General features: G+C 45.9%; 1 protein-coding gene across 2 annotated transcripts; it reads right to left on the bottom strand.

Annotated features, from left to right (window-relative positions):
• Nucleotides 1–6,583: 6,583 nt before the first annotated feature.
• On the bottom strand, nt 6,584–19,826 carry LOC147651785 (uncharacterized). 2 transcript variants are annotated; one of them, XM_086841975.1, is made up of 5 exons: nt 19,732–19,826; nt 17,889–17,990; nt 17,413–17,524; nt 11,429–11,555; nt 6,584–8,067 (listed from the first exon to the last, which is right to left on the bottom strand). In XM_086841975.1, the coding sequence occupies exons 1-4, from the start codon at nt 19,764–19,766 to the stop codon at nt 11,460–11,462; spliced, it is 345 nt and encodes a 114-aa protein (XP_086698101.1). In that variant the 5' UTR covers nt 19,767–19,826; the 3' UTR covers nt 6,584–8,067; nt 11,429–11,459. The 2 variants fall into 2 exon arrangements, with proteins under 2 accessions (XP_086698101.1, XP_086698100.1); XM_086841974.1 differs by lacking the exon at nt 6,584–8,067 and having other exon boundaries at nt 11,028–11,555.
• Between the last annotated feature and the right edge of the window lie 7,186 nt (nt 19,827–27,012).

The following is a 27,012-nucleotide window of genomic DNA, read 5'->3' on the forward strand; positions in this document are numbered from 1 at the left end:
TCTCTCTGGTGTCTGATTTAGGGATGCCTGGGTAACAGAGCAAGGCCAGGGGCAGGCATGTGCAGACAGCAAGGGATGCAGACAGCAGATAATCACAGAATAATTTGGTTTGGAAAAGCCCTCCAAGACCACTGAGTCCAAGCATTTCCTAGCACTGCCAAGGCCACTAATACATGGCCCCAAATACCACATCCATATGGCTTTTAAATTCCTCTGAGAATGCTGACTCCTCAACTGCCCAGGGCTAACAGATTTCTTGTTTGTATTGCAAAATTTGTCTGGAGACTAACAAAGATGATTAAACTAGCCCTGTTTCTAAGATACTATTATTATTATTATTATTATTATTATTATTATTATTATTATTATTATTATTATTATTATTATTATTATCTTTTCATGAACCTTATAGACAAAAAAGCAGAAATTTTATTTCAGATCATAATTTCCTAAATCAAGTACCAACCAAATGCAGAAATGCTGTTTTCTGATGGGTTCTATTCCCTTCCTTCTGACCAGTATAAAATTTGCTATAGTTTAGTGGATCATGAGTCAAACAGAATTCATAAGACATACAAAGAGCTACTTATATACAACTGCTATGGAGAGACTACCAGGAAATCCTTTCAGTAAAGAAGATGTTCAGCGTTTGTTAGCCAGTTCCCTAGAAAATTTATATATAATAAGCAAAGTATATTAGGAGCTCTTGATTTAACAAAAAACCCTGAAATACGCATTTGTGTAAGGACAAGTATTGTAGGCAACATTTCACAAGTCTGCAAATGTCATGTAAAATATAGTTTGCATATGGTGTAGTACCCATCTCCCAAATAAAAAATTGTATAATTTCAAGGAAGAATTTTTAGCACAATGATCTTGATCAAGAAAACACAGTTTTCTGAAATAACCAGCAAAGCTATTGTTAAAACTGAGATGTGTAAAATAAAAGATGCATAAATCACTGTTAAATCATGTGTGCTTTGAGGATTATGTCTCAAAGCTGGTTTTCCCATTGGATGACATGCCAAACCCCAGACACCGAAATGGGTTACGCTGAAGAGCAAATACCAGTCATTAACTTTCCTGTGGTTTAATAATTACACTTCTTCCTGGGGATGTGATTAAACCACACACAGCATTAGAAAACAGAGGGAATTAAGTCAATATGCCTCAGAGCTGATGAGTAAGTGAATACATAGAGTCAAGAAAAGGCTGGATCAGATGGCTGGCTGTATGTTTCCAAGGTCCATACAGCAGTGCAACACACAAATGCAGTAAGAATAACATCATTACCAGATATAACAGAGTTCCCCCGCTCCACAAGGAAAATGCAGCATTGCATTACAGATCAGCATGAGGAGCACCATGGTCAGCAGTGACTAGACCCCCCTCCATGAACTCTGGCTATCTCAACGGAAGGATGATTCCTTGACAAAACCTTTTGGTCCACTATTTATTTCTTCACTGATGCTGTGTGTTTATATACCTTCCTGGAACAGAGGGAAAAAGCACCTGAAATGCCTGGCAGGGAACTGAAGCCCCTTAAATTGTAAGTACAATCAAACTGAATCCTATGGAAAGAAGCATTTGGCTCAAAGACAAATACTCCCATTCCATAAATGCCTGGCCAAAAACAAACTGAGAGTCCAGACAATTATGTTCTCTTCCCCTTCACCATGGCTTTAGCACTGCAGTGTTGGAAACATTCCCAACCAATGCAGTGCTACAGCATTGTGCCATGATCCATGTGGCACTGTGAGATGACATAAGCCACAGGAAACATCATTTCTGAAGAACTGTGTTAAGCAAACACTCCCCCATTTCTCCATTTTTTAACTGGAGTAACTCCAGGAAATTCACTCTAGTTATGTCAGGTTGGGAAGCAAGAAAGGTGAGGGGAAACAGTTTCTGTGTTCCTGCCTCTGCCTGTAAGACAACACTGCACACAGCACACTGTCCATGGGAAACTGGTATGTACCAAAGCATCTACAAGGAAATAATAAACTCAAAGTGTGACACTGGCAGGGAGAGTTTCCAGCCGTACTCTGACATGTCTCATCCTCCCCATTATTTTCTCAGCTCACTTACTTTCCAACCCATGACCTCACCTTTGTGGCTGAAGACCAGCATAGCAGCAGGGGAGGCTGGTGGTGCATTCTCCAGCAGCCCTTGGCTTACCTTGGGCAGCTCCATCACAGAGCAGCTGGGGGTTATCTACCTGCTCTGGATCTGAACTTGTGACCAGGAAAGAAGGGACCTTGTCAAGCTTTTGTCTGCTGAGCTGCTTCTTAAACTGAGCAGCAGCTTAGTTGCCAAGTGTTTGTGGTCTCCAATGAATGAGATTATTCATTTCTACTTTGTATTATTTTACATTCTCTGGAGAAGAGAGCATTTATAACAGCTGGCAGAATTTGATGCAAGCAATAAATAACAAATTCTAAAAACCTTCCAGCTTTATTAGACCCACTGTTAATACATCATACATAATTGCTTCAGGTCAAGTGCAAACCCATAGGCAGGGGACAGGTCTTTTGCTAGTAACATGCCTTTGCCCACTGACCATGCTGTCTGTGGGATGGGAAGAGGACTGCTCTAAAACCATTTGCAAGCAACAGGAACAAGTCTAAAAGGTTTGGCAAAGTTCAGAAGGATGCTGGCTGAGGAGGCCAAAGTAATTGGCTTTGATGGAGCAACATCAGGGAGGAATTTAGGACTAAAGCGTTTCAGTTGTGAGTAATTTCGGCTCCAATGTCACCATCTGGTTTTGGAGAATTCTGTAACTGTACTGCTCAAGGCTATGCTCCTGGGAAGAGCTGGCAGCCGGAGCAGGGACCCATAGCTACCCAGATGCTGTTCACAGTCCCCAGGGAGGAGGAAATTACAAAAGTGACAATCTTTTTATTGTTTTTGAGCATTTTTCTTCAATAGCTTTGTGATTCTCTTTGAAATATGCAAGGAGAAGGCATTGCATTTTTCAGTCATTTGAGAAATAATTTTATACTTAGTGGTAATGTCCCCAGAACTTAACTGTGACTGTCCCTGTGCAGACTTGCACTTCAACAGAGGAAAAAATGGAAGAAACAAATTTCTCTCCCCAAAAAATTTTGATCTCTCTTCACTTCCAAATCCATCCCTGAGTGACTGCTGGATACTTGGCACTACCTCACTAAAGCCCTTGTACCATCCTTTCTCAAAATTGTTTCAGCTCAGCCTAACCCTGTACACGTGAGCCATTGTGGCCAGGCCATTTGTGTGCAGCCTGTCCCCTTGAGCACAGGCACACTCACTCCCAGGAGAAGGGACTCTGCTACACATCATCCCACAGCCCCTGCGTGCTGCTCCCAGGCTTCTGCAGCCTGCTCTCCCCACCACTGGAAAATACTGACCTCAAGGCCAGACTCCAGGAGAGAATATAAGGAGTGGATGAACAGGAGGGTCCCCTGCTCGAGATTATACTTCCCACCAGCAGGCATTGCAACACCTGTGCTGGCCAAATCACACCAGTGCAAAACCCTCAAGGTCCCTGAAGATTTTACTATTACTATTTTGTAATTACTATTACTATTATTACTATTACTATTATTATTATTATTAATAATAATAACATTAGACATTATATATTATATATTATATATTATATATTATATATTATATATTATATATTATATATTATATATATTATATATTATATATTATATATTAATTTATATATTTATTATTTATGGGACCTGTGAGCAGGGTTGGGATCTATTCAGTGTTTAGCAGAGATTTTCTGCCAGTCTTATCTCTACTTACAAAGTTCCCCTATTATGGAAATATTCTGGTTTGTTGCAGACAGGAGCCCTGTCTAATCATAATATGGAAATGGAAGAAGATGCTGCTGGTGAAAGCACTGGAGAAATGCATTGTTTCATTGGCAGCAAACTGAAATATTTTGGACCAGATGTATCCGATGCATCATTTATTCAAATTGTATGGGTTGCATCAGGAGTGAAATGTGTCACATCCCCAGAGTCATTGATGTGATATTTTATATGGCAGGAGGACCCAAAAGCACACCAGTTTATTTGATAGACTGGTCTAATATAAAAAAAATTATAAAGGTAATAGAAGTAAATAAAAATTATAAATATAAATTGTAAATAAACATATCTCTTTGATAGAAAGGTGTTAAACACATAATTTTTAATGAAGATACATACCTCTGAAATTCCTCTGACCACTGAAGCAGAAATGCAATTCATCCCATCTTGATAATCAAATCAGGAGCCTTTAAAAAAACAATTATTTCACTGACTAAAAGAGTCATTTCACAGCCCTTATTAGCTAAATCACCCAGGAAGGGTATGGAGCTTAAACACTGACTATAATGAGTGAGCAGATTCTGTATTTTCTTGATGTGAAAGAGACTGAAGAATTAAATTAAAGGCACATTTCATGTTCTAAGCTTCTTTCAAGATTCAGACTCTTCTAAAATTCAGTAGCTCTTTCCCTTGTCAGTATCTCCTCTACCTGAACTGCCTTACTATTTGTTTTAATGCATTAAATCTACTCTCTAATCACAGTAAAGGAGACCACTAAGGTAACTGCGGTTTGTTAGAGGATGTCAGCTTTGGCCAGCTATCAGGCCACATTTCCACAGTCACACTTAACCACATACATTGCACATACGCATTTTCTCCTGAGCTTTAAGGAAGTACACAGCATGTGTGCATGGATACTCTCATTTTGAGCTAAGGCATGTTATTCATATAGACCCACAAATGCTAAGCTTAAATGTTGACATTCACAAAGTTCTACTGAGAACCCTATTTAAACAAAACAGATTTATAATGTATGCTCTACAAGAAAGGATTTTTCTAACAAATTCTGGGATTAGCCTAAAGGAAGTGTGAGACAATAAATGTTTCCATTTTAATAAACATGCGATTCCCTGGGGAAATACAAAATTTAAAAAGAGAGGAGTCATTGCGATCTGCATGCCAGATTGTTTCTGTGCTTCCACCCTGTTACTCCATCTCGCCATTCCCACAGTGTTTAGTGGAATAAATGGGCAGCTCTTCTGCACCTCTCTGCAGCTGGATGCCGTATGTCCCGCAGGGGCAGCAGCCCCAGGATCACCTGGGGAGAAGGCCAGGAACCGCTGGCAGGGCCAGCCGAGCCAGCGGGCTGCCCATGGGGTGCCCCTGGGCCAGCACAGCCAAGGGCACACAGAGCAAGGGTCCCAGCCCTGCTCTGGCACTGCCCCATGCCGCAGGGTGCTGGGCCAGCGCTGAGAGCCAGGGTGGGCTCTGCCCCAGCAAACCCCTCACAGCAGGCAGGAACAGCTCCCACAGCACAGCTCCCAGGACCTGCACGCTGCTCCTCACCTGCACTCACCCATCCTGCGCTTCCCTTTGATACAGCTGCACGCAGGCTGGAAATTATAGAAATTAATTATTAATAAATTATAAATATAATAAATAAAGGCTGCTTCCCTTGCAGTCAGGTAGAAACTGGAGGATTCTTTTTCCCCTCTGTAATTTCACCCACAGTTACCCCGGGACTCGGGCTGTATAAATATTGACAGAGAAATATACTTAACAAAAATATTTATCATTTCTGTTTCCCTCAACACTGAAATTTTGCTTCAGGACATAAGGTGCCTGTTTTAGTGAATCTGCTCCCTAGTAGGCAAAACAAACAGGATAGAAGATCAGTTTTTAACCAGGATCAGTGGTGCATGCCCTGATTTAGAAGCTGTCCCGCTGACACTGAGGCCCAGGGAGAGCCTTAGCAGAGCACGGTCCCTGCCCTGGGGAAGCAGGCAGTGCCTGGCTCCCTGCTCCACGCAGCGCTGCACTGGAGGGACTTACAGCTCTGCTAACTGAATGAAGCTTGGTGGGAGCTTACTGGGGCAGGTGCAGGGCAATAAATGCATTCCTAAGTATCTTATTCTGACTATATTTAACCAAAAAGCCATTTTTCCTATCCTGTCCTTCCTAGGAGATTCCACACAGACTGAAGTATGAGTAAATACTGAAATGCACACTGGGATTCTCAGCATAGCTCCAGAGCAGCATCATTTCCAATCCAGTCAGAGGAATTTAACAGTACAACATATGGAAGAACCACAGTGCCCAAGTCACAGTAACTGGAGCCCCAAGCAAGATGCCCATCTCAGCCCCATAACTGACTGCAGCCAAAATGAGAGCAAGTAGAGCAGAACAACTGTGATCTCCAGTACCTGCTGCTTCATTCCTGTCAATGCCCTTTCATGTTCACCAGGAACCCAGTGAACAGAGCGGGGCACAGACTGAGGGTCTTGTTCTTGAGAACTTCAAACAGCAGTTTGGTTTATTGAATCAGTTTTGTATCATCTGCCATAAAGAGAATAAGGGGAGACATGCTGTATTTGTATGAGTGGCTCAATTCCTATGCCATCCAGGCAAAACAGGAGCCCATGTTGTTTCTGTCATTAGTTATAATTAAAGAACTCTAATCAACCCCCTGCCTGCCTCAGTACTCAAGTGTTTGAATCTGCAATTTTACTTGTGTTCTTCATTAAGAGGAAGGGGAAAGGAAAAGAAATTCATTCATGAAATTTCCATCCATATCAAAGACTTTTATTTTAGGATTTACTTCCAACTTATGTATCTTTAGACCTTTTAAACAAGAACACAGTTTCTTCCTCTATCATTCTCTTTCATGTAATGTCTTTCACATAATGTCTAGTAAAGAACAGAGAATTCTCATTTCCTCTGTAGCAGTAAATATAGGACTTCGATGCAGAGATGGAGAAGAAATATTAAGAGAACATAAAGATCTTTAAGGCAACTGGAGGTATTTGTTGCTCATACTATCTGGTGCAGAAGGGCAAAATTACTTAGAAATCTTCAGCATCTTAAGTCTCAGCTATTTCCAATAGATGGAGGTAGTGACATAATTACTAATGATTAAATTTTAACATTTATTAGTGAAGGATTTTTAAAGGCATAGGTTAGCAGCATCAAGACCAGACTGAGATAGAACCAGGACTGCCCAGATGCCACGACACCAAATTTCATTTTCACCCACTCCACTGGGTGTCATAGATTTCATAGGCTGCTGGATTTCAGAGGTTCCTAAAGATAAGAGACAGAGTGATAAATAATCATCCTTTTACTCCATCATATGCTTGCCCAAAAACGTACCATCTATGTGAGCTACATCACCCAAGTCTTCATTTAAGCCATATGTTTCTCTCTTTTTTCATAAGCAGAACCACATGCTACTAAGACAGAGTCAAGGACACCAAGCCACCTGAGCCTGACACATCCACGTTTGCAGCACATTGATACAAGAGACTTACACAGCACAATTCAGACACCAACCTGATCACACAAAAGGTTCTGCTTTAGGAAAGACCACTTCACTGCTGACTGTGAGAGTCACCAACCTGCAGCAATACCTGCTAGTCAAATATCTGAGGGGAATACCTTTTTTTTTTACAGAAACCCAGGACAGTTTATTCAGAATTTGGCCTCGGACATAGCTAATTGCTTATATACTTGAAAGAACTAGTAAAATTTAATTAAAATTTCATGCTGCCTTGTGGAGAAGAAAAGTCCTCTGAACCTAGAATAGGCAGAGCCTCAGAGTAGAGCATGTCCTAATAAATACCCATGTATAAAACATGTGGCCAAACTGCCAGCCCTGAAATCCTCCCAGCATGCTAAGAACTCCAGCAGTAATCAGTCCAAGATTTGCTGGGTGCTTGGGTTCAAGGAGATCAGTGTTGCCAAGTATGCATCCAAGAACCTTTCCATAGAGGCTTTCCAGACTGGAATCAGAAAGTGTGGCACCACACATCAGCAACAGCCTCACCCTCTTTCTGGAAAAAAAAAAAAAGTCTGCTGTGTTCACATCTAGCCTGGATCTGCATTTCCCTTACCTGAAGTTGCATGGTTTTCCTTACCTATAGCCAGAGCCCTGATTCCTCCTGAAGACCCCCAAAAGCCTGTTCTGTTTTAATGGAAAGTCTCTCAAGTACCAGGCAGACACAAACCTCTGACCAAATGTATGTTTTTCAAATGGTACCTGATAGAACTAGAAACAGCAAGCAAAGAAAAATGTTTTTATCATTGGCCATCTCCTGAATTCCACCCACACAGGAAATGGGAAATGTGGACCCAGATTTCAGCTCTGTTTTTTAACAAATCACACTAAACATCTGGAAAATTCAAATCCCCTATAAAGACAGTTTAAAACAGTACTTACATATGTCAGAAATACTAAAAGACTTAAGTCTACCCTTAAGGATAGACATTTCATTTTATTAATCCTGAAACAAAGGGATGATAAGAAGCATCACCCAAGTCAGAGGTAAACACAAGTACACAAGGTCAGGATCATCTGAGAATTTTAAGAATATAAATGAGCTTGGAGACAGTCCACTTCAGAGACTAGATTTCAATCTTCTACTAAGTACAAAAATATATTATATGTTAGTCTTCAAATTCAAAGTGAATGGGTGCATACTGATGTTTATGAGGATGCAGTAAAGAAATGGTAGATTAGAGAAAAGGGTTAATAAGGAATTGTCTGATTACAAATGTAACTAATGTAAAGAGTATATCAGAAGAAAATAGGAAACAATTCCAGTCTGTGACACATTTTGATTTAAAAACAGCTGATTCCAGCAAACACAGTCAACTTGATTCGGTCACTTACCAAAGAGAAAAAAAAAAAAAAATAAGCTGACTTTTCAGGAAATCCTTAGCATTACTGATTTACTGAAATTTGACAAAGGGCTGATATGAAACACTTGAAGATTTTGTAGTGGGAGATTCAGCAGAGTTCAAGCCTCAGTAGTCTGGTATTAAGATCAAAAGTCTGCCTCCAAATACCGCTACTATCCTCAATTTCCTAAAACTTGTGGAATTTATCATGGCCTTAGATGCAGCAATGGAAAGAATATTTTCCTATGTAAACAGATTTGGACAGAGTTCAGAAAACTGCTGAATACAGGTTTTTCTGGGACTGGGCTTAAAGTTAAAACCAAAATAAAAAAATATACAAAAAAAACTTTCTTGTTTGATTCAAAACAGCCATGACACATGAGAGCAGAAAGCAGTAGTCCAAACAATAACATTTGCAAGGAAACAGAGCTGTATATTTGAAGACAGGGGAAATATACATGAGAGGGGAAAATTCACATCATAACAGGGAGCTGCAGCTTCCCTAAAACATTCCTTCAGAGAATTTCCCCTTGCTTTTCAGCCAGTCTATGTCTTTCATGCAAGAAAGGGACAAGCTCACCAAGTGTTAGAGCAAGCAGTGCTATTCTGGACAACCATGGCCTGGGCAATCATCGCAGGGAGGAATCTCAGGTTAGGAATGCTGGAGGGCAGAGTGGGGGGTGCTTTCCCTACACTGCTCAAACTCCTCTTAGCCTGTTACTTTCAACATCTTCCCTAAGAAGCCATTTTCTGTACCAAGGAAACACTGCTGGCTAAGTAGAAACACCACCTACCCATTGAAGAGAAAATAATCTGCCTTTTTGTTGGGAACCATCAAAAAAGTTGCCATGAGAAAAAAGAAGGCAGTCACACGTTGTGTCTGACACAAAGCCCTAATCCACCACAATCACTTTGTGGGTTTGACTGTCTCCAGCCTCCAGACACTCCTCACATGGCATCTCGGGCTGCCCCAGGCAGAGCGGGGAGCTGGTGCCCTTCTGCAGGGTGTGCAGGTGCCAGGAGGCACTCGGAGAATGCCCCCGGTGCCAGGAGGTGCTCCGAGCATGGGCTGCATGAGCTGAAGCCAAGACGTGCAGCCTGTTGGTGGCCCTGCCACTGCAGAGCCCGGCTCCTCCTGGGGACACACGGGGACAGGGGCAGCATCAGCATCAGCCCGGGCACAGGGGCAACCACCCTGGGCACAGGGCCGGGAACCAGCCTGGGCACCGGGGGAACCAGCCTGGGCACAGGGGGAGCCACCCTGGGCACAGGGCCGGGAACCACCCTGGGCACCGGGGGAACCAGCCTGGGCACAGGGCCGGGAGCCACCCTGGGCACAGGGCCGGGAACCACCCTGGGCACAGGGCCGGGAACCACCCTGGGCACAGGGGGAGCCACCCTGGGCACAGGGCCGGGAACCACCCTGGGCACAGGGCCGGGAACCCAGCCTGGGCACAGGGGGAGCCACCCTGGGCACAGGGCCGGGAACCACCCTGGGCACAGGGCCGGGAACCACCCTGGGCACAGGGCCGGGAACCCAGCCTGGGCACAGGGCCGGGAACCACCCTGGGCACAGGGGGAGCCACCCTGGGCACAGGGCCGGGAACCCAGCCTGGGCACAGGGGGAGCCACCCTGGGCACAGGGCCGGGAACCACCCTGGGCACAGGGCCGGGAACCCAGCCTGGGCACAGGGCCGGGAACCACCCTGGGCACAGGGCCGGGAACCACCCTGGGCACAGGGCCGGGAACCCAGCCTGGGCACAGGGGGAGCCACCCTGGGCACAGGGCCGGGAACCCAGCCTGGGCACAGGGGGAGCCACCCTGGGCACAGGGCCGGGAACCCAGCCTGGGCACAGGGCTGGGAACCCAGCCCTTGTCACGGCTGCTGGCGCACTGTCACCACGCCTGCTGCTGCAGAGAGGTGGGATGTGGCCGCCAGAAAGGGAAGAGATGAAGTTTTAGCCTTGGATTAGAGGAACAGTTTGGCACCTCCAGTTATCCCCGTGCTCCCAATTGCTCCCGCATTCCTCCTCGCTCGGGCTGCCGGGGTGATGGTGCCATGCAAGCAGCAGGCTGCACACATGTCAGATGTCACGCTCTAACTGATGAAGAGGTCCCTGCCTCGGGCTGTTTATATATAACCTACCAGAATTTCCTGCTGCATGATGAAATAATTAGGGGGCCCTCATGCAGGGAACAATGCTGCGAGTAGGTTGCAAAGGCATTACACATACAAAAAGAAAATTCTAAGCATTTTCCTTATCTGTGATACAATCTTCTAAGACTTCTTATATACATTCAACTTGTTCGTATTATTTCTTTTAATGTTTTTCATACAGATGCTAAATGAAGGCTTCAAAAAGTTCAGCAGCGGTCTTTCCTTTATGCTCAGATTACACAGTGGGAATAACAGCATGAGGAAACCAGAAAAAATGGAGATTTATGTGTTTGTTTTAAATCAAGATTGCTTTTTGCATCTTAAGTGAGAAGGTTTGTTGAATATTTGGCACTGGGTAGGCTGCCCAGAGAGGCTGTGGAGATACTCAGACCTCAGCCTGTGTGAGAGTGAACATTTTCTCCATGAGAGCAGGCAGTCTCCAACCACAGCCATTCTCTGTGGCTCTGTGAAAGTAGCAGCAAGATTATTTGTTAGCATAAAAAAACGGATGTGCCTTCCAAGTCTTACTGGATTCCCATTTAATTTGTTCTTATTCTATTAACTGCTTACAGTGCAGTGAAGAACATGACACTATATCTTCTCAGTTTGGAGACGGACGTACGGTTGTCACCTTCCCTGATGTTCTTATCTGGTGTGGTCTCACGGGCATTCCCTCCATCCTTCTCAGACCAATTACCTGCTTGAATGGATATTTTGTTCAGAAATGTAAATATTTTATTTTTGTCTTTCCTGTTTTCAAGGAAATTACCTCTATTCTACTAAGAGAAGCTTAGAAATGGCATTGTCACTTGTTTTGAGAGGATGAAAGTATTACATAGGTCCCATGGTTCAGATTAAGAAAATGAATGGGTATCAATTTTCAGATTGGGTGTGGAACTCATAGCCACTCACCTAGCCTGGATTTTGACTCTAATCTGGGGAGACCATGAATAAGTAATAAACATGTCATTAAATGATAAAAAAATATGTCCAGAGAGTTAATAAAAATGGGGTATTCTCAGAGAAGTGCAGTAGGAAACAAAGATATGCTGAAGAAATACCTAGACATGATAAATGAGTAAATCAGATTTTTCTGTAAATTCCTCTTACCACAAATCATTTAATAATTTTGATTGGAAGGAACCTTAGAAGATGATCTAGGGACCTGTACTCAAAGCAAGGACACTCTGAAAGCAGATGAGGTTTGAATGTCTCCAAAGATGGCAGGAGCCACCACATTATCTACCTGCACTGCTCAATCTTTCCAACAAAGCAGCTGTGTGTGAACCTCTGTGACCCACAGTTACACAAAATTTCAGCAATAAACCAAACAAGAGGCAAACACACATATTCATTAACAGCTGGCATAAGCTGCTGACCAGCCAGCCCCTGTGGGAGGGATCCGGTGGGGGAACACTGAGAACACCTCAGACTCTCAGCAAATGGCTGTGGGGGGCTTGGCTGCTACCAAGATTAAACCACAGCAATCATGATGGACCCCAGTGTAGAAAAAACCAGGATGAGCTATATTACCTTTTTTACTTCTTATACACCCTCAAACAATGCATCAAGACATACCAAAAATCTTTTCAGAATTCGGAATCGACCTATCTTCCAAATTGCTCACAGTTGCCAGAACTGTATCATGTTTACAGATGTGGTTTAATTCAAATGATACCAAATAATTGGAAATAGGATAACAGGTGACTAAAACATGTAGAAGAAGAGATATCAGTGTGGTGACCATCTGTATCTTCATGGTTAGAAAAACTAGATCCATGCTTTTATTAGAACACAGCATGGAAAAGAAATCGACATTTCCCAAATATCAAAATGTATATATGTCACTGTTCTACAGATATGTAGTATAAATAAATTTCTAAATTATTATTGCTTTCCTATGTCTATTTAGCATTATAGCTGTCTTCCTTTACCCATCTTCTTCTCTAAATGGATCCTGTCCTTTGCTAAGCAGTGGTTCAGGTACAATAAACAGGCATTTGTTTGAGTGCGCTGTCCCTACAGGTATCAGCTCACATTAACACTTCTGAAGTTAGGTTTGTACATGGCACAGCTTACTGTACTACCAAGAAAATCAGACTTAAAGGTTGAAATAAAAAGTTCTCCATTCAGCTCACTATTTAATAGCTTCATCAACTATATCAAGGAGATAGACCCTCACTTTTTTCACCACCATTAAAATCATACAAATACTAAATGTTGGTGGAGGCTCTGGGTGGGGGCACACGGGAGGCAGAGGCACATCTCCTATCAAGAGCAGCAGCATTCTGCCTCCTCTGAACCAGACAGCAATGTATTCCACTGTGCTGCTATTCAGCCACTGCCAGCTCATTTTAAGTTCCTTATTCTCAGTGCACATTCAAGAAAGAATAAAAAGGCCATAAGAGAAGGAAATTTTTGCTGCTCATGTATTTGAAGACTACAACCACAACAGACATCAAGCCACCTATCATCAAGGCCAGGACACCCTCGACAGCAGCCATTCCTCTCTATAAGGGAAAATCAGCAATGATACGTTATGATGGAAGGCATTGCCTTCCTCAAGGGCCAATTTAGCACAGCAGGAGAAAAGTAGCTCAGGCAATATGCATCTCAAAGCAGGAGACAAATTAAAGGCAGGAAGAAGAAGAGTGGCTTCGGAAGGGTGAGTAAAGGATGAAAGCAGTAGCAGTAAGCATGGGAAGGATAACTGTGGCAAGGGCAGTGGATAAAATGGAGAAAATCTAGTCCTTGCAGTTTGTTAGGATATAGGATGCCTGGACTGAGAAAACTGGGACATCACAAGCAGGGTTGGAGCCTAGACAAGTGCAAGTCTGCAAGAACAGCTGTTTCTTTGTTCAGCTGCCTTCTACCAAAAGGTGAAACACCTTTAAGAAGCCTGCATGCCAGTTGGATTGCAGAGCTGTGGCTCTCACTGAGAACTGACTTCATCACTCAGCTGTGAATGCCTTGCTAGGGTGAATAAACAGGACCTACTTCTGGCCCAGCATGTTTGTCCCCAAACCCAGCCCAGATGAGGCTGTCTCCCTGGTTGTCCCTCCAACCTTGTGACCCATGTTTGGCACAACTGCTTCCACACAGGGCACCTCTTTCTTGCCTGTAGAGTTCTGCATGATGGTGCCCAGTTAATGACAACATGCTAACACCACACCAGCTGTGTGTACCCACTGTACCACATGCTGCTGGGGTAACACCATGCTAGCAGACCCAAATCCTATAGGACCCCAGGCAAGTCATTAATCTCCCTACACCTCTGTTTCTGCCTCCATTAAATTTTACTGACTTATCTTACACAGTTAAGAAGAAAAATTAAATTAGCATATTAAAAGTTGTGGAGAATTCTCTTCACCACTGTCTGCTGCCAGAGCTGTGGAACTGTGTCTTAAACAGTTTACAAGCCCTATAAGTGCCTGTTATTTGAATAAAGTATTTGTTGAATAAGCGTTATCTTTTGGCCTCTGATTTCTAACATCAAGTTACAACTTCTGCCTAAACGTGCACATCTAACAAAAACCCAGGAGCGGTAGGGTAAAGGAACAACAAAGCCTTATACAAATTAAATATGAACATTTGAAGTTGATGTATGTAACACAGAATTTTTCCGTTGTTGTGTTCTGTCCTTCAACCCAAAAATTTCATAAACTGAAACTTTTTCCAAGTTTCTATGGATTTAGGCAGTCCATTTGAAAACAGACTTCCAACTGTTCTGCAGGCAAAGGACATGAAACAGAGACAAGTCCATTTTTCCAGGCTCACAGGAAATTTAGTCTTGGTGGTCCCTTAAATCCCATGTACCGAGGGACAATACAGAAACATTTTCAGTGTAAAGAAGACCCTAGTCTAGGGGAAACCTGAACTCCCTTGCTGCCTGTCCCCATGATTTTTGTGATTGATTGTATATGTTCTCATCTTAGTTTTAAGCTATTCTTAGCTAATTTCATTTGCAATATTTCTAATTCCGTTTCTGATAACCATTTTATTCCCTTGTCTTCATTTTGTTTGGCAACAGCTGAGCTGGCAGCAAGCCCAAAGCCTGGTAAATGACAAATCACTACCAGATGAAGCTGTGAGTTTTACATAGAGCATATCCTCCAGCCATGGAATACTTTTGAGGCCAAATAAAAATTACCAAACTGACTGAGAAACCAAGTTCAAGCTTTACATAAAGGCCTGGCATTAACAAAAAAACAGAATAATTCTCCAAGCAGTGAAACTAGTGATTGGGCTAATGGAGCCCTGGAAAAGCTGAGAAATCAGAAGCAGAGATAGAAATGCAAATCCTTAGCAGGGCCCCCAGGCAGGGTTTAACACTTGCTGCCTCATAGGAGAAGGAAAGGCCCTCTGTTCCCCAGGAAAGAAGGCAGTCACAAACCAAAATGATCCACAAGAAGCACTAATCCCCCTTCCATCCTCCATGTCCAGGTAAGAGTTGTGGAGCTGTGCCAGGTTACCTCCCTGCAGAGCAGCTCAGCACTGAGCTGGCATGGGCACGGAAAGCTCCCCAGCAATCCAGCATTTGGGCCAGAGGGGAAAGCAGCACCAGACAGAATTACTGCTGCTAATACCCACAATAAATCCTTCCCTGCAGACTGTATCACCTCAGAGGGTCAGCAAAGCGGGGTGAAGTTAGGATTGGGAAGAAGGAAGCCTCCAAGCAAGCTAACACTGCCTTTTTCCCAGGAGTCCTCCCTGCAGAGTCTTGTGAACCCAGCACTGAAGCCACAAGGCACAGAATATGAATGCTTTCTTGAGCCTTGCTTCATCCTTCCCAGGCTGACACCACAGAACATCACCCTTTGTTACCCAAAATTATCAGACAAGAATTGAGGAAAGCCTCACACAACTCGCAAAAATGTTTCCCTGTCCTTTTCTAGGTAGATGTTTTTAGTCAAGGGTTTGGCAGTCACGGAATACCCTTGCAGGTCATGCAGAGAGGATCATCACTTACTCCAGTAGTACAGAGGCCTGAATTTCTGTGTGTAGTAATTTTGTGGTAGATATAGAATGGTACAGTGGATATAAACCAACACTGTTCTGAGTCACATAGCATAGGCTGGATAGCACCTGGCTGTGGACATAGCCAAAGGGTGTAAAGTGAAACCATCAGGATCCTGAACACTCCTGAGGTGCACCCTTCCCACATTGTCGTAATGGATGATATATCCATGCAAAGGAAAGGAAAAGACTCAAGAAAAAAGTGGTGTTTGGCTATAATCCTGTGTGCCTGGATGTCACATGACCACAAAAATTCCCTACAGCCTCTCCCCTGGGCTCCTAAGGAGCAGCCCCCCCATAGGCACCTGTAAAAACCATGGCAGCACCCACAGCCCCCAAGAACAAGGGACAGGGAACCCCAGCCCTGCCACTGCAAGCTGCAAGGTGGAGGTGAGAGAAACTTCAAAGGGTTAAGTCCAGACAATACTTTCCTGTCCTGGGGGCAACAGACACAGTCTGGGAGAGGCCTGTCAGCCTTCATTGGCCACAGGTAATGGTAAAGGGTAATTTCTCCTGATAATGTCACCGGAAGAGGAAATCCTGCAGACTAAACTCATTAAGGTCTGAGGGGAATGCTGTGAGGGTCTCTTTCTGCAGGAAGAAAGGCTATAGGCTGGGTTTGTCTGAGTGGGAGAGCATCTCTTGTGGCATATTGTTGGAAAGCTCTCAGGGATTTCAAACACCCTTTACAGCGTATGTCAGCCTTAAAGTCCAGGTGAAGTCAAAACTCATCCCTCCTCCCAAAATGCAGCCTCCCAAGGGAAAACAAAAATACCAAAGGGAGATGGCAGATTGATGCTCAAGAGCCAGTAATTTGGAGGTATTTGAACAACTGTCATTCATTTGCACTCTTCTATCAAGCAAGCAAATAAATAAGGCACTGCATTGCTTTAAGTGCTTGTTCCAGAGGCTGCCAAGGCTTTGAATCAAGACTGATAATGCCTTGAGTTGCTGAAGGGCAGCATCATCTGCCAAAAACAAGCACTGTTATCCTTGCAAGGCACCTGAGGTACATAGGATTTAGCACCTAGCTCTCCCATCCCTTGTGCATCCTCAGGTCTGGAGGAGTCCCTTGTGGCACAGGCAGGAGGGGGCACCACGACACAGGGCTGGAGTGAGCAGCCATCGCATGGGCAGCCCTGCCAGCCCTGCAACCACCAGCTCTTTTGACCCCAATAAACTGCACACACTGGGTGTTCAACACTTTGGACCACACCTGACCTTGAGGTGTTGCTTTGCACATTCTCAGATCTGAGAAAATGTGAAGCTTCTTCTCTTCTGAGACGCACAGTGGGACAGCTTATCTACTCAGCTGAACAGAAAAATGCCCTTGATTTCAGAAGGCAGCCTGATCCCTGAAATTTAATAGGAAAATGTTTTTACAGTGTAACAGATGAAATTAGCTAAAGCTAGAATGACTGGCACTTAATCTGATAATCCTTCCAGAAGCAATTACTTTGAAAATATCTGGTAAAATTTGTTCAGTGTGTGTCTCGGCTGTGGCAGTGCAGGCAACCCAGCTGGCAAGCAGCTCTGACCTGGCCATCTGCCGAGGCAGAGATGCCTGGGGACAGTGTCCTGGTCACAGTCCTCTCCTGCATTGGCACAGACATCCCATCCAGTCCTCCACGACACAGCTGCTTTCCACACCTGTTGAGAAAAATGGGACTTGACACAGGCAAAATTCAGTTAACTGGTTAGAGAGCTTCGGCTTCATCTCACAAAAAAAATAATTGTGACTTTACACCAGCACCAGTCAAAAAAATTCTGATAGACAAGTACTTTAAAAATCAGCATGTCACAAGTGAAACAATTTAGGGAAACAATATGTCACTTTTACAGAATGTTACATTTCCTCCAGTATCCCATTTGCAGAGGAAGATATTACACCCCTAACTGCATCCATCATTCTTCCAATGCTTTCCTAAAATAACTGGTTTTATTTGGGAACTTAAATAGAAGGAGGCGTATATATGTAGTGCAGAATATATTTAAACCATCACTTCTTACGCACTGGGCTGTTCGAATTCTGTTTCCTTCTCCATTCCTGACCATGGACTTTAAAGTCTTTTGCATTAGATCCATGGCATGCTTTTGCCCAGACATTACCTCACACCTAAAACAAGAGAAAGAGTGTTGTAAGGAGACAAATCCTGCACCAATGTGACCCATGGGCACTCAGCATAGGAGGACAGTTCCTCAGGTGACCCTGAAGGAGGTGAGAGCTGTTCTCTCTGCTGGACCAAACTGGAAAGAGCGTCCTGGCACACCATGATGTGCACCTGGATAAAGACTGACATAAACCCTGAGGAACACATTTTGTAGGAGCAGATGATCTCAACTGAGCCTCAAAATTTTGAACTTCTTGTTGCCAGAAGGTGTTTAACTGTTCCCTCAAAGTGAGGCAGAAGGAATCTCTTGCCTCATCCCCTGTGAGAAAATGAGAGATGTTGTGGCCAATGAAACCACAAAGATGCACTTGGAGAGCGGGCTGCCCTATCGGAACTACTCTTGATATCAAAATGCAACTAGTGCTTATACACAGCGGGTAAAAGTAAATTCATTTGCCAAATCAAACTGGTGAAAACATACTTGGTTCTTAATTTTCTCTTATAGTAAAAACAGAGTTCCTACAAACCCTAAAAGACAGCAGAGCTAGAAAGAAGGGATGCTTCAGCTGCACCAAGCAGAAATCTTTAGTGATATGAACTTCAGAGAAAGCAGGATCCAGGAATATATGTAATATGTTTTATTAAGACTGACCCTGAAAATAAATTCCATTTCTCCTACATACCTATTTTAAAACTTTTTTTTTCTACTCAAATAAAAGTGTTTCTGTATTTGAGGTCTTAATTATATAATTAGCAACAGCAACAAATTAAAATGAATTAATCCCATTCTGATTTATTTTGCTCACAGTGTTAAATAAGAAGTACACAAAACACAATTAAGTAATATTAAGTCCTCTCTTTAAATCCTGATCAAAAATTTCCACATCTAGATCAAACCAAGCCAAAACAAAGCTTTTCATTTGTTATGAGCTGAGAAGTGTGTAAAGTGCACAATCTCCACTGACTCCAAGATAAATACTTCAGCTGCTTCTTATGATTTCTGGCTAAAAAGTTGCTTAACAATTTCAGGACTGTACAAACATGATTACACAGAATCTGCTACTTGGAATAACTAGTGCAAGGAAGCTTTAACTACAGTGTTATACAGACAATATCACTACAGTGTACAATATACAGACATACTCCAAATTAGCCTGAGGATGGGGAAGGTCTGACACTTGCTAAAATAGAGAAAGACAGAAACGGTTTGTTGACTTGCACTGATACCTCCCTCATGTTCTGTACTGACATTTCTGCATGCACCTCACCCCCAGGCATCCTGCTTTGTTCTTTTTTAAGCACCCAGATAGAACCCAGACTTATGTCTCTAGCTAAGTCATTGCACACACCCAGGTACCGTTCAGACACACTGCGCACAGACCCCGTGTGAGGGTCAAAGCACTCACTCAGCTGACACCCGACAGATGTGAGCGTGACATGAGCAGAGCAGCGGGGCTGGGGCACAGTGCCCAGCACTGCCACAGCAAGGGCTGCTGGCTGTGCTCACACAGGTTCTGCCTGTGTGACAGGGCCAGGGCTGCAGCACCAGCAGAAACACAGGAAAGGTGTGCACACCCCCAGTGCAATGTGAGCTGCTGGCAACCTGACAGCACCAAAGACAGAGCCTCACATTTCTTCCCATCCCACATACCATATCATGTGCATGTGACAAGTAGAGGTCCAAGAGTTATTGACCCTTTTTGGGTGTTCTAAATTAGCCCACCTATGCACACGCAGAGACACTACCTGCCCACAGATGTACACGTCCCACCAATGCCCATTGACACTCATGAGGTATCTCCTGGCGCAGAAGTTGGTAACCCTACCACAAAGCACAAAACAAATATAACATGAAGCAGATGATTTGTTGGATGGTCCAGCTGCTCTCCCACCACCTTGATGCAGTTTGTGGATCCCCCTTCTCATTTCATTTTTCTCCAAGTGGTGCCCAGACTTCTTCCCTACTGGACAAACCTCTCCCCTGAAGACGGCAAATGTGACCCTGCACTGTTGGGCTGCTCCTAAAGCCTGATGAGAGCCAGAGCTTGCAGCTGTGTACAGCACAAATGGGAAGTTCAAGAAAGAGAATCAATATAGGTGTTGATTTTCAGGCAGTCTGAGCACCAGGGAGAAAGTGTTGTTCCCCTGGAATGCACCAAAGATACAACCGGCACTAACCACAAATTCTCCACAAGGCAAAAAAAACAGCCTAAATTAAACTTTGCAGAGAGAGCTCTTGGCTATTCCCAGGGCAGCAAACAATGAGGAAGGTACCTCATCTGTCAGTTTGGCAAGCATATCAGTGAACTGTGCCCCCTCAAGAAACGTCCTCATAGACCACACCAGCTACCCTCTTTCTGTAGGGATGAGTCCTAACTAGTGCCTCTGTCTGCTCCAGGAGATGTATTTGTGGTTAGATGGGCACTGCACATTTGACATTTGCATTTCTCTGCTCTACCAATCAACATTCTTAACCTACATTCACTGTTCTTTTAGTATGGGAAGGAGTCCTTCACTATAACAACACCTTCTTTGGTCTTTAGATGTAATAGCTGTCTGGTCAGACTCCATTCTTCTTGTATATATCATCTAGTCACACATATCATAGCTGAATAGCACATTCATAGCCTCTAGCATTGAATAGAATCCATATGTTCTCCTCTTGTACCCCTGCAGAGATTTAGCTGTCTGAAATACTTGCTATGGGATCATGCATATCCCATTTTATAACAACATTCAGACATAAAGGAGCATCATGGGAACATGGGGAACAATGAAACACCAGTATGAAAATCCCCCAAAACACTGGTATGAACTGCAGCGAAAACAGGATAAATATAATTTCCATTTCTGAGCTCTCTATGACTTTGTCTCACTAGAAAGTGCAGATTTCCACAGTAACAGTAGAAATATAGGAAAATACATTGCAAAATATAACCAGGAAAAAACGGCAAGAGAGGGGCCCTGTCTCCCACTCTGCTTGCAGCCACCTAGGAGGCAAAACCAGACAGACCCTGATGACCTCACAGCTGCTGCTGTGACAAGCACAAAGCCAGCAGGCATTCACAGAGTTGTCTTTCTGCTTGCCAAAATTCTGGGCTCCAGTCTGACTGGACTCCACACACTGGGAGACTTTCAGTGGACGGGAGTATGGCAGTGCAAGGGCTTCATTTTTGTGACACTGAGCCACAAAATGCTGAGCACAGGCCCATTGCATTCTTTGTTTTGTAAATCTACCTCTCAGTGTCACCAGGGGCTGATTGAAGGGGATCTAAGTGTTTGGATATTTATAATAGTGCAGTAGAATCGCAATATTACAGTCTATATAACCCTGATGGTAAGTCAGTGTTTCACTGAATTCTAATCCATCAAATCTTTCCCTGAGAGCTGATGAAATAACTTTTCTCCTGCTCAACATTCACCAACATTCAGATTAGTACCAAGGAACAGCAAAACATTAAACAATGAAATGCTGTTGTATATAAATCTTTTTTCAGGTAATCAGCCAGAGCTGACTCATCTTTGAGTGTTTCCTTGTACATATTAAAGCATATATTTGCTTTTAAAATTAGTGGTTCCTTCTGTCACTCTCTTGTCCTTCTGCAATCTCAAGCTGAAGCAACAAGCAGAAGCTTTTCTTAGATGACCAGTAAAAAAGTTAATTTTCTTTTGACTTTTGTTGTGGAGTATAAAGAGTATTCAGAGTGCATAATGAGAACACAGCATCTCCTGGGCCTCAAAAATGGATGAGTAGTTTTGTGTAGAACAGTGGGTGTGCACAAGACTGTGTTGTTAACAAGCTGCTTAAATAATCAGCCTCTTCAGGTTTTTGTTTTGTTTTGGTTTTTTACATATGGTGAAACTTATCCTTGCTGTCCTTCAAAAGCGAAGACATGATAGCAGGGGCACTACTGACTATTGCAGCAGGACTAGGACTGGATCCAGATTTCCATAATTATAACCAAGGTACCACAGAACAATGATTTTTCCTACATCCACCAGGTGCTCAGAGATCAAAGATAGATTTTAAATCCCTACCAGTGTCTTTTCCTGTGTGGACAGGTTAGTTAAACTCAGAAAACAGCTCAAACCAAACAGGTGGACAAAAGGAGTTGTATTAATATGACATTTCCCCCATTTTGTCACCTGCCCAAAAGCACTGGACTGCTTTCATGCACTAAATGCAATAAAAGATGTCTGAGCAAAAAAACATACACTGTTCAAGCACTTCATTCTCTTCCAGATCAACATCACTCTGGCACCAGCTAAAATTTCCCCACTCAGTTCTGTGTCAGTCAAGAGTTAATGTTACAATATCAGTTTAAAAATTATAAGCACCAAGAAGAATAAGATTTCTCACTTCTTCTTAGAACATTGCACTTCTTGCTACTTGAAACCTGCAGCCTCTGCACTTTCCAAAGAAATTTATTTTATTTTGGAGCATTACAGTAGCACTTTGTAAACACCAGTTACAAAACTGTAAATCTTGATTTACTTGTAGACACATGCAAACATTTCTTCAATTGTACCCTGCGGGCAGAAAACCAGGATCTCGTTTTTTGGAGGCTTCTCTGTGTTTTTCAGACCTGGTATGAATGAATCACCTTTCTTTCATGAGCTCCCTTCCCAATTTTCCTGCTTACTAAAAAAACATCTCTAGCTCGCTGGTCCCAAATGTGCTCGATCTTTAACAGATATTTTCGCTTTAATACACACAGTTAACACTGGATAAACACGCAGTCACAAATTGGCTGGGGAAGAATTTGAAAGATGAATCTGCCCTGAAACTCTGATTTTTCTCTGAAAAGTATTTGCCGTTCCGTGGGGAAGGGAGCTGTGGCACCTCCCAAGGGCGGCTGCCCGTGCCCCCCGGGCGGGGGCTGACACCCAGAAGGAGCCCAAGGGAGCCTTCTCCGGGAGATCTGCAGCCTGCGGCGCTGCCCGGCTGCCGCCCGCCTTTGCCAAATCCAGGGGAGAGCAAGGAGCAGGCTCCGTGCGGCCAGGAGCAGAGTGCGGCCCGCTTCGGCCGCCCGGGCTCGGGGCTGCCCGCCCGCTCTGGCCGGCACAGCCCAGGCGCCGCTGGAGCCGCTCCCGCAACTGCGGCGGGTCCCGGGAGCGAGCCCGGACCCACCGGGAAGGGTTCCACGGGGCAGCTGGGAGAGTACAGGGTTTCCACAATACCTGCGCGGGTCGCAACCTCCCCCTTTCCCCGGGCTGCGCGGGGTCCTGCAGAGCAATCTGCGGGACGGGCAGCCGGCCCCACGGCCGTCCTGGCACCAGCCGGGCGCGGCTCCGGTGAAGGGGCTTCGGAGCAGCTGGACAGACTGCGGGGGGCAAAGATCACTCCTAGGGGAACTCTCCTACTGCCGCCCCCCTCGGGTGTTTCCCAAAGCCCGTCCAGGGAGGGGCTTCCGACTGTGCCCTGTCCTCACTGACGACGGCCGAAGGAGCCGAAAACCTTCCAAGCCTCCCGGCCCCCGCCTCCCCCGCACAGGCTATCCCGCCTGACAGCCCGGGTCTCCTGCCAGAGAGCGATTATTCATTGCACGAACAGAAGCGAAAGGAATCAGGCAGGCAGACACGATATCTTTCGGGCCCTCCAGCAAGAAGTTACCATGCTCACCGAAAGCAGGACATCCTTACAACGTTGTGTCTATGTGTTCATAAACAACCCACTATGGCTTCCAGCTTGGCTTTGCCTTCTATTACGTTAAGGGCAAAATGCTCTTTTACATAATCTGATCGCTGCTCTAATTTCCTCTGTCCCCAGCACTTTCCTTAACCGAGTAACAGCGTGACACAATTAGCACAGATGCTCAAAAAGTCAACTTCTCCATCAAGTGTTCACAGAGGTTTCAGGAACGCAGAGGTGCAACGCTTGATTTGGACAGGCACGGCTTTCATCCAGATAGCATGTTCAGACTACAGCGACCATAAGTTGAAATAAATGAAGAAGTTCTGCACTGTGATGTCAAAATTACACTTCTCACAGCGCAAGGGACAGCACTCTAAAAACATGCAGGGTTACATCTCACTGACTCCCCTCTTCCCTTCTTGCCATCTGCCTTCCCACCTCAGCCCGATCTCGAAAGGGAAAAAAAAAAAAAAAAAAAAAAAAAAAAGGCAGAAAAGGAAAAAATAAAAATAATAAAAAAAGAAAAGCAAATTGTATCAAATTCTTGGTCTTGGTGGGGGAATCATAGACTCGGGAATCCGGCTCGGAAACAGGAATTTTTTCCCTTTGACTGATCTTGTCACTTACAACTAACACAGAGCTCTGCACTGGAAGAGCCATGAACAAAATCTACGTGCCTACAGTCCTCAAAGATCCTAGACCAGCCAAGCAGAGACAGACAGTCTGACCCAAGGAAAGTACATTGCATTGATTTGGAAAAGGAGTCATCGGTAAGAGACTGGGTTCGTTTCCTTCCCGTTAATTCAGCCCAGAGTCAATTATTCAGGGCTTGTCCAAACCCTGCATCTTTTATCGCTGGCTGGAATCAGTGGGGTGCGAACTCACAGAGAGCAAGCCTGAGGGCGCTGGCTCGGTTCTTTCTTCCACAGCCCACAGAGGCTCCACAGCCCAAGACACGGCGATCTACAGATGAAAAGCCTCTGGATACTTGTAGGGTACAAACACGCAAGTAATGCAAAGAGATGGTTGAGACAAGAGAGGGGAGCTTCCGGGGAAGTGAACCTAATCCCGCACGGGTGTCTCTGAGCCGTCGCGCCTCTTCGAGCTCTCCTGCCAGCAGCTGCTGGGGGGAGATGGGGTGGCGCTCCGCTGAGGGGACGGCGGGTCCCCGCGATCCCCCAGGCATGCGACACGCCCGTCCCGCCGGCAGCGCGGAGGGACCCGCCGGGCGGGCGCTGGGATGCTCCGCTCGGGCACCGACAGCGCCGTGCTCAGCGGCTCCGGCTGGGGGTGGGCGCCCAGTTCACCGCGGCCCTGGTCTCGGTGCCACGTTTTTCGTAAGCTGATCACAGTGGCGGTATTAATTCCCTACAGAACTTGTTTTAACGGCAGAACCGGTGTCGCTGAAGAAGACTCCAGAGAGAAGCACCCAGCCGCATGTCCTTGCAGCACGGTGCAGTCTCTGATGAAGGAGTCCGTATGCCAGCACCCTCTCGTTAAAACAGCCCTAATTCTCCGCGTTCAGTATTTTTTTCGTGCTGTATCGTATCGTCAAATATTTAAGAGGTCTCTCCTATGTGCAACTGGTCAGCGTTCCCATCTACATACATCCTGGTATAATTCTTGAGAAAGAGAGGAATCAGAACCACAGTCCCCGTCGGAGGGTCCCGCCGGAGTCCCTTGCTGTTCTCCTCTCTCAGCCTCAGCAGAATCAGGCCAGGGCCACACTGCCCTCCCCTCGGCAGGTTCCCCGTCCCTCCCGTCTCTGCCGAGACCGCGATGACCCGCCGCGGGGTCCTACTCGGCGCCCCAAAAGGGGACACATCCTTCCGATGTGCACAGAGACGGCAGTGGGAGAGCAGAGTGCGCAAGAGTCGGGAATTCTCTAGAGCCTGCGTGTCTGCCTGTTTCCATGTCCTCAGAAAACGATGCAGGGAATATGCACTAAAATATCGAGGACGTGTAATTTAAGCGATGAAGTTTAGACTGGACTTCGGAGAGATGGGTGATAAAGGCGCATGGGGCAAGGTGTATCCTGGATAACCAAGCCCATACACTTTCCACGTCCACCGTGTACACATTATCGCGTTTCTGACCGCTTCTCGGAAATAACGCCTCTCTCCAATTACCTCGGCAAAACAGCTCACCTGTCGCGAAGCCCCTCCGGGCATAACAATAATCCGGATCTGCTGAAGGACTGTTCTCACGGCGCGTTTTCCTCCTGAGTCCCCGAACCTCCCGCGCCCCGGGACGGCCGACCCAGCCTGCGGCTCCGCGCAGCCATCGGAGAGGCCCTGGGCGAACCCCGCCAAGCGCCGCACCCCGCAGCGCGTCCCCCGCCCCGCCTCCGCCGGGAGCCTCGCGGCGCGGGGCTGCTCCGAAGGCTCGGGCGGGCGGAGAGACCGGGGCGGCCGGTGCAGCCGCGTCCGTTCGTCTCCTGGCGGAGCCAGGCTCCCGACACGGTACGAAACATGGGGATCTCCCGAGCGCTGCGTTTCCTCCAACAGCGCAGTGTGAATTACCGCTGCCCGTAATCTCACGATCTCCGCGGGAAATCACGCACAGACTGATTTTGCTGATTCCTACCGCTGTATTTTCAGAGAGAAAAGGCGCATAGGAAGAGGATTATTTCATAGAAATCTAACCCACAGCCCTCCTCGGAGCGTGCACCAACCTCATTAATTATCTCGTTGAAGGCGCAGGAAAAGCACCGACGATCAGCAGCCACGACGCTGCTCCCGGCCGTGCCCGACCCGCCGCGCCCGGGCTCACCACGGGCTCTCGTCACTGTGGCCCGGCCCCGCCGCAACGCATCCCTTGGAGCCCCCCGCCAGGTGCTCATTTTCTGTCGTGTTAGCCGCGACAGACGACAGTAGTTCTGTCGTGTCTCTGTCAGTCACGGATGGGGAGATCCGCGGTGGGGGGGGCAGGATGGGGGCTTGGCAGGATCCGCGCTGGTCCTGTCCGAGCCGAACGCTCCTCTCCGCCCCGCCGCGACCCGCGGGGCCGCCCGGACCTTCACCGCTGCGGCCCGGGAGCGGAGCCCAAGGGGGAATCCTGCTGCGGGGGGGCCCCAGAGCGCGGCGGCGAGGTGCCCTTACCGGACCCTCTGTGGGGCCGCAGCCCGTCGCCTGCGGGGCGGGTGCTCGGGCCGGGTCGGGGGCCACATTTGGGTCGGAAGTTGAGCAAGCGCACGCCGGACCCTCGGGGGAGACGCCAGAAAGCCGGCTCCGGGCCAGCATAGGTGTTGGCCGGAGCTGGGCCGGGGCTCCTTAGGGGCCGGTGTTGTCCGTGTTCCTTGTCGCCGCTCGGGGCTCCGGGCCGGGCGTCGGTCTCGCTGCGCCGAGCCACGTCACGGCCATCACAAACCCCAAAGCTCCGCTTGCCTCGCT

Source organism: Cyanistes caeruleus, chromosome 9 (genome assembly GCF_971803275.1).
Source record: "Cyanistes caeruleus chromosome 9, bCyaCae1.hap1.1, whole genome shotgun sequence".
Lineage (NCBI taxonomy): Eukaryota > Metazoa > Chordata > Aves > Passeriformes > Paridae > Cyanistes > Cyanistes caeruleus.

Coding starts and splice junctions, on each gene's coding strand:
- LOC147651785 (XM_086841975.1), bottom strand. CDS start 19,766: ATGGGCATTGGTGGGACGTGTACATCTGTGGGCAG. Junction 17,525..17,888: donor AACAGAATTCGAACAGCCCA/GTGCGTAAGAAG, acceptor TTTTCTCAACAG/GTGTGGAAAGCAGCTGTGTC. Junction 11,556..17,412: donor CTGCCTCGGCAGATGGCCAG/GTCAGAGCTGCT, acceptor CCATTCAAGCAG/GTAATTGGTCTGAGAAGGAT.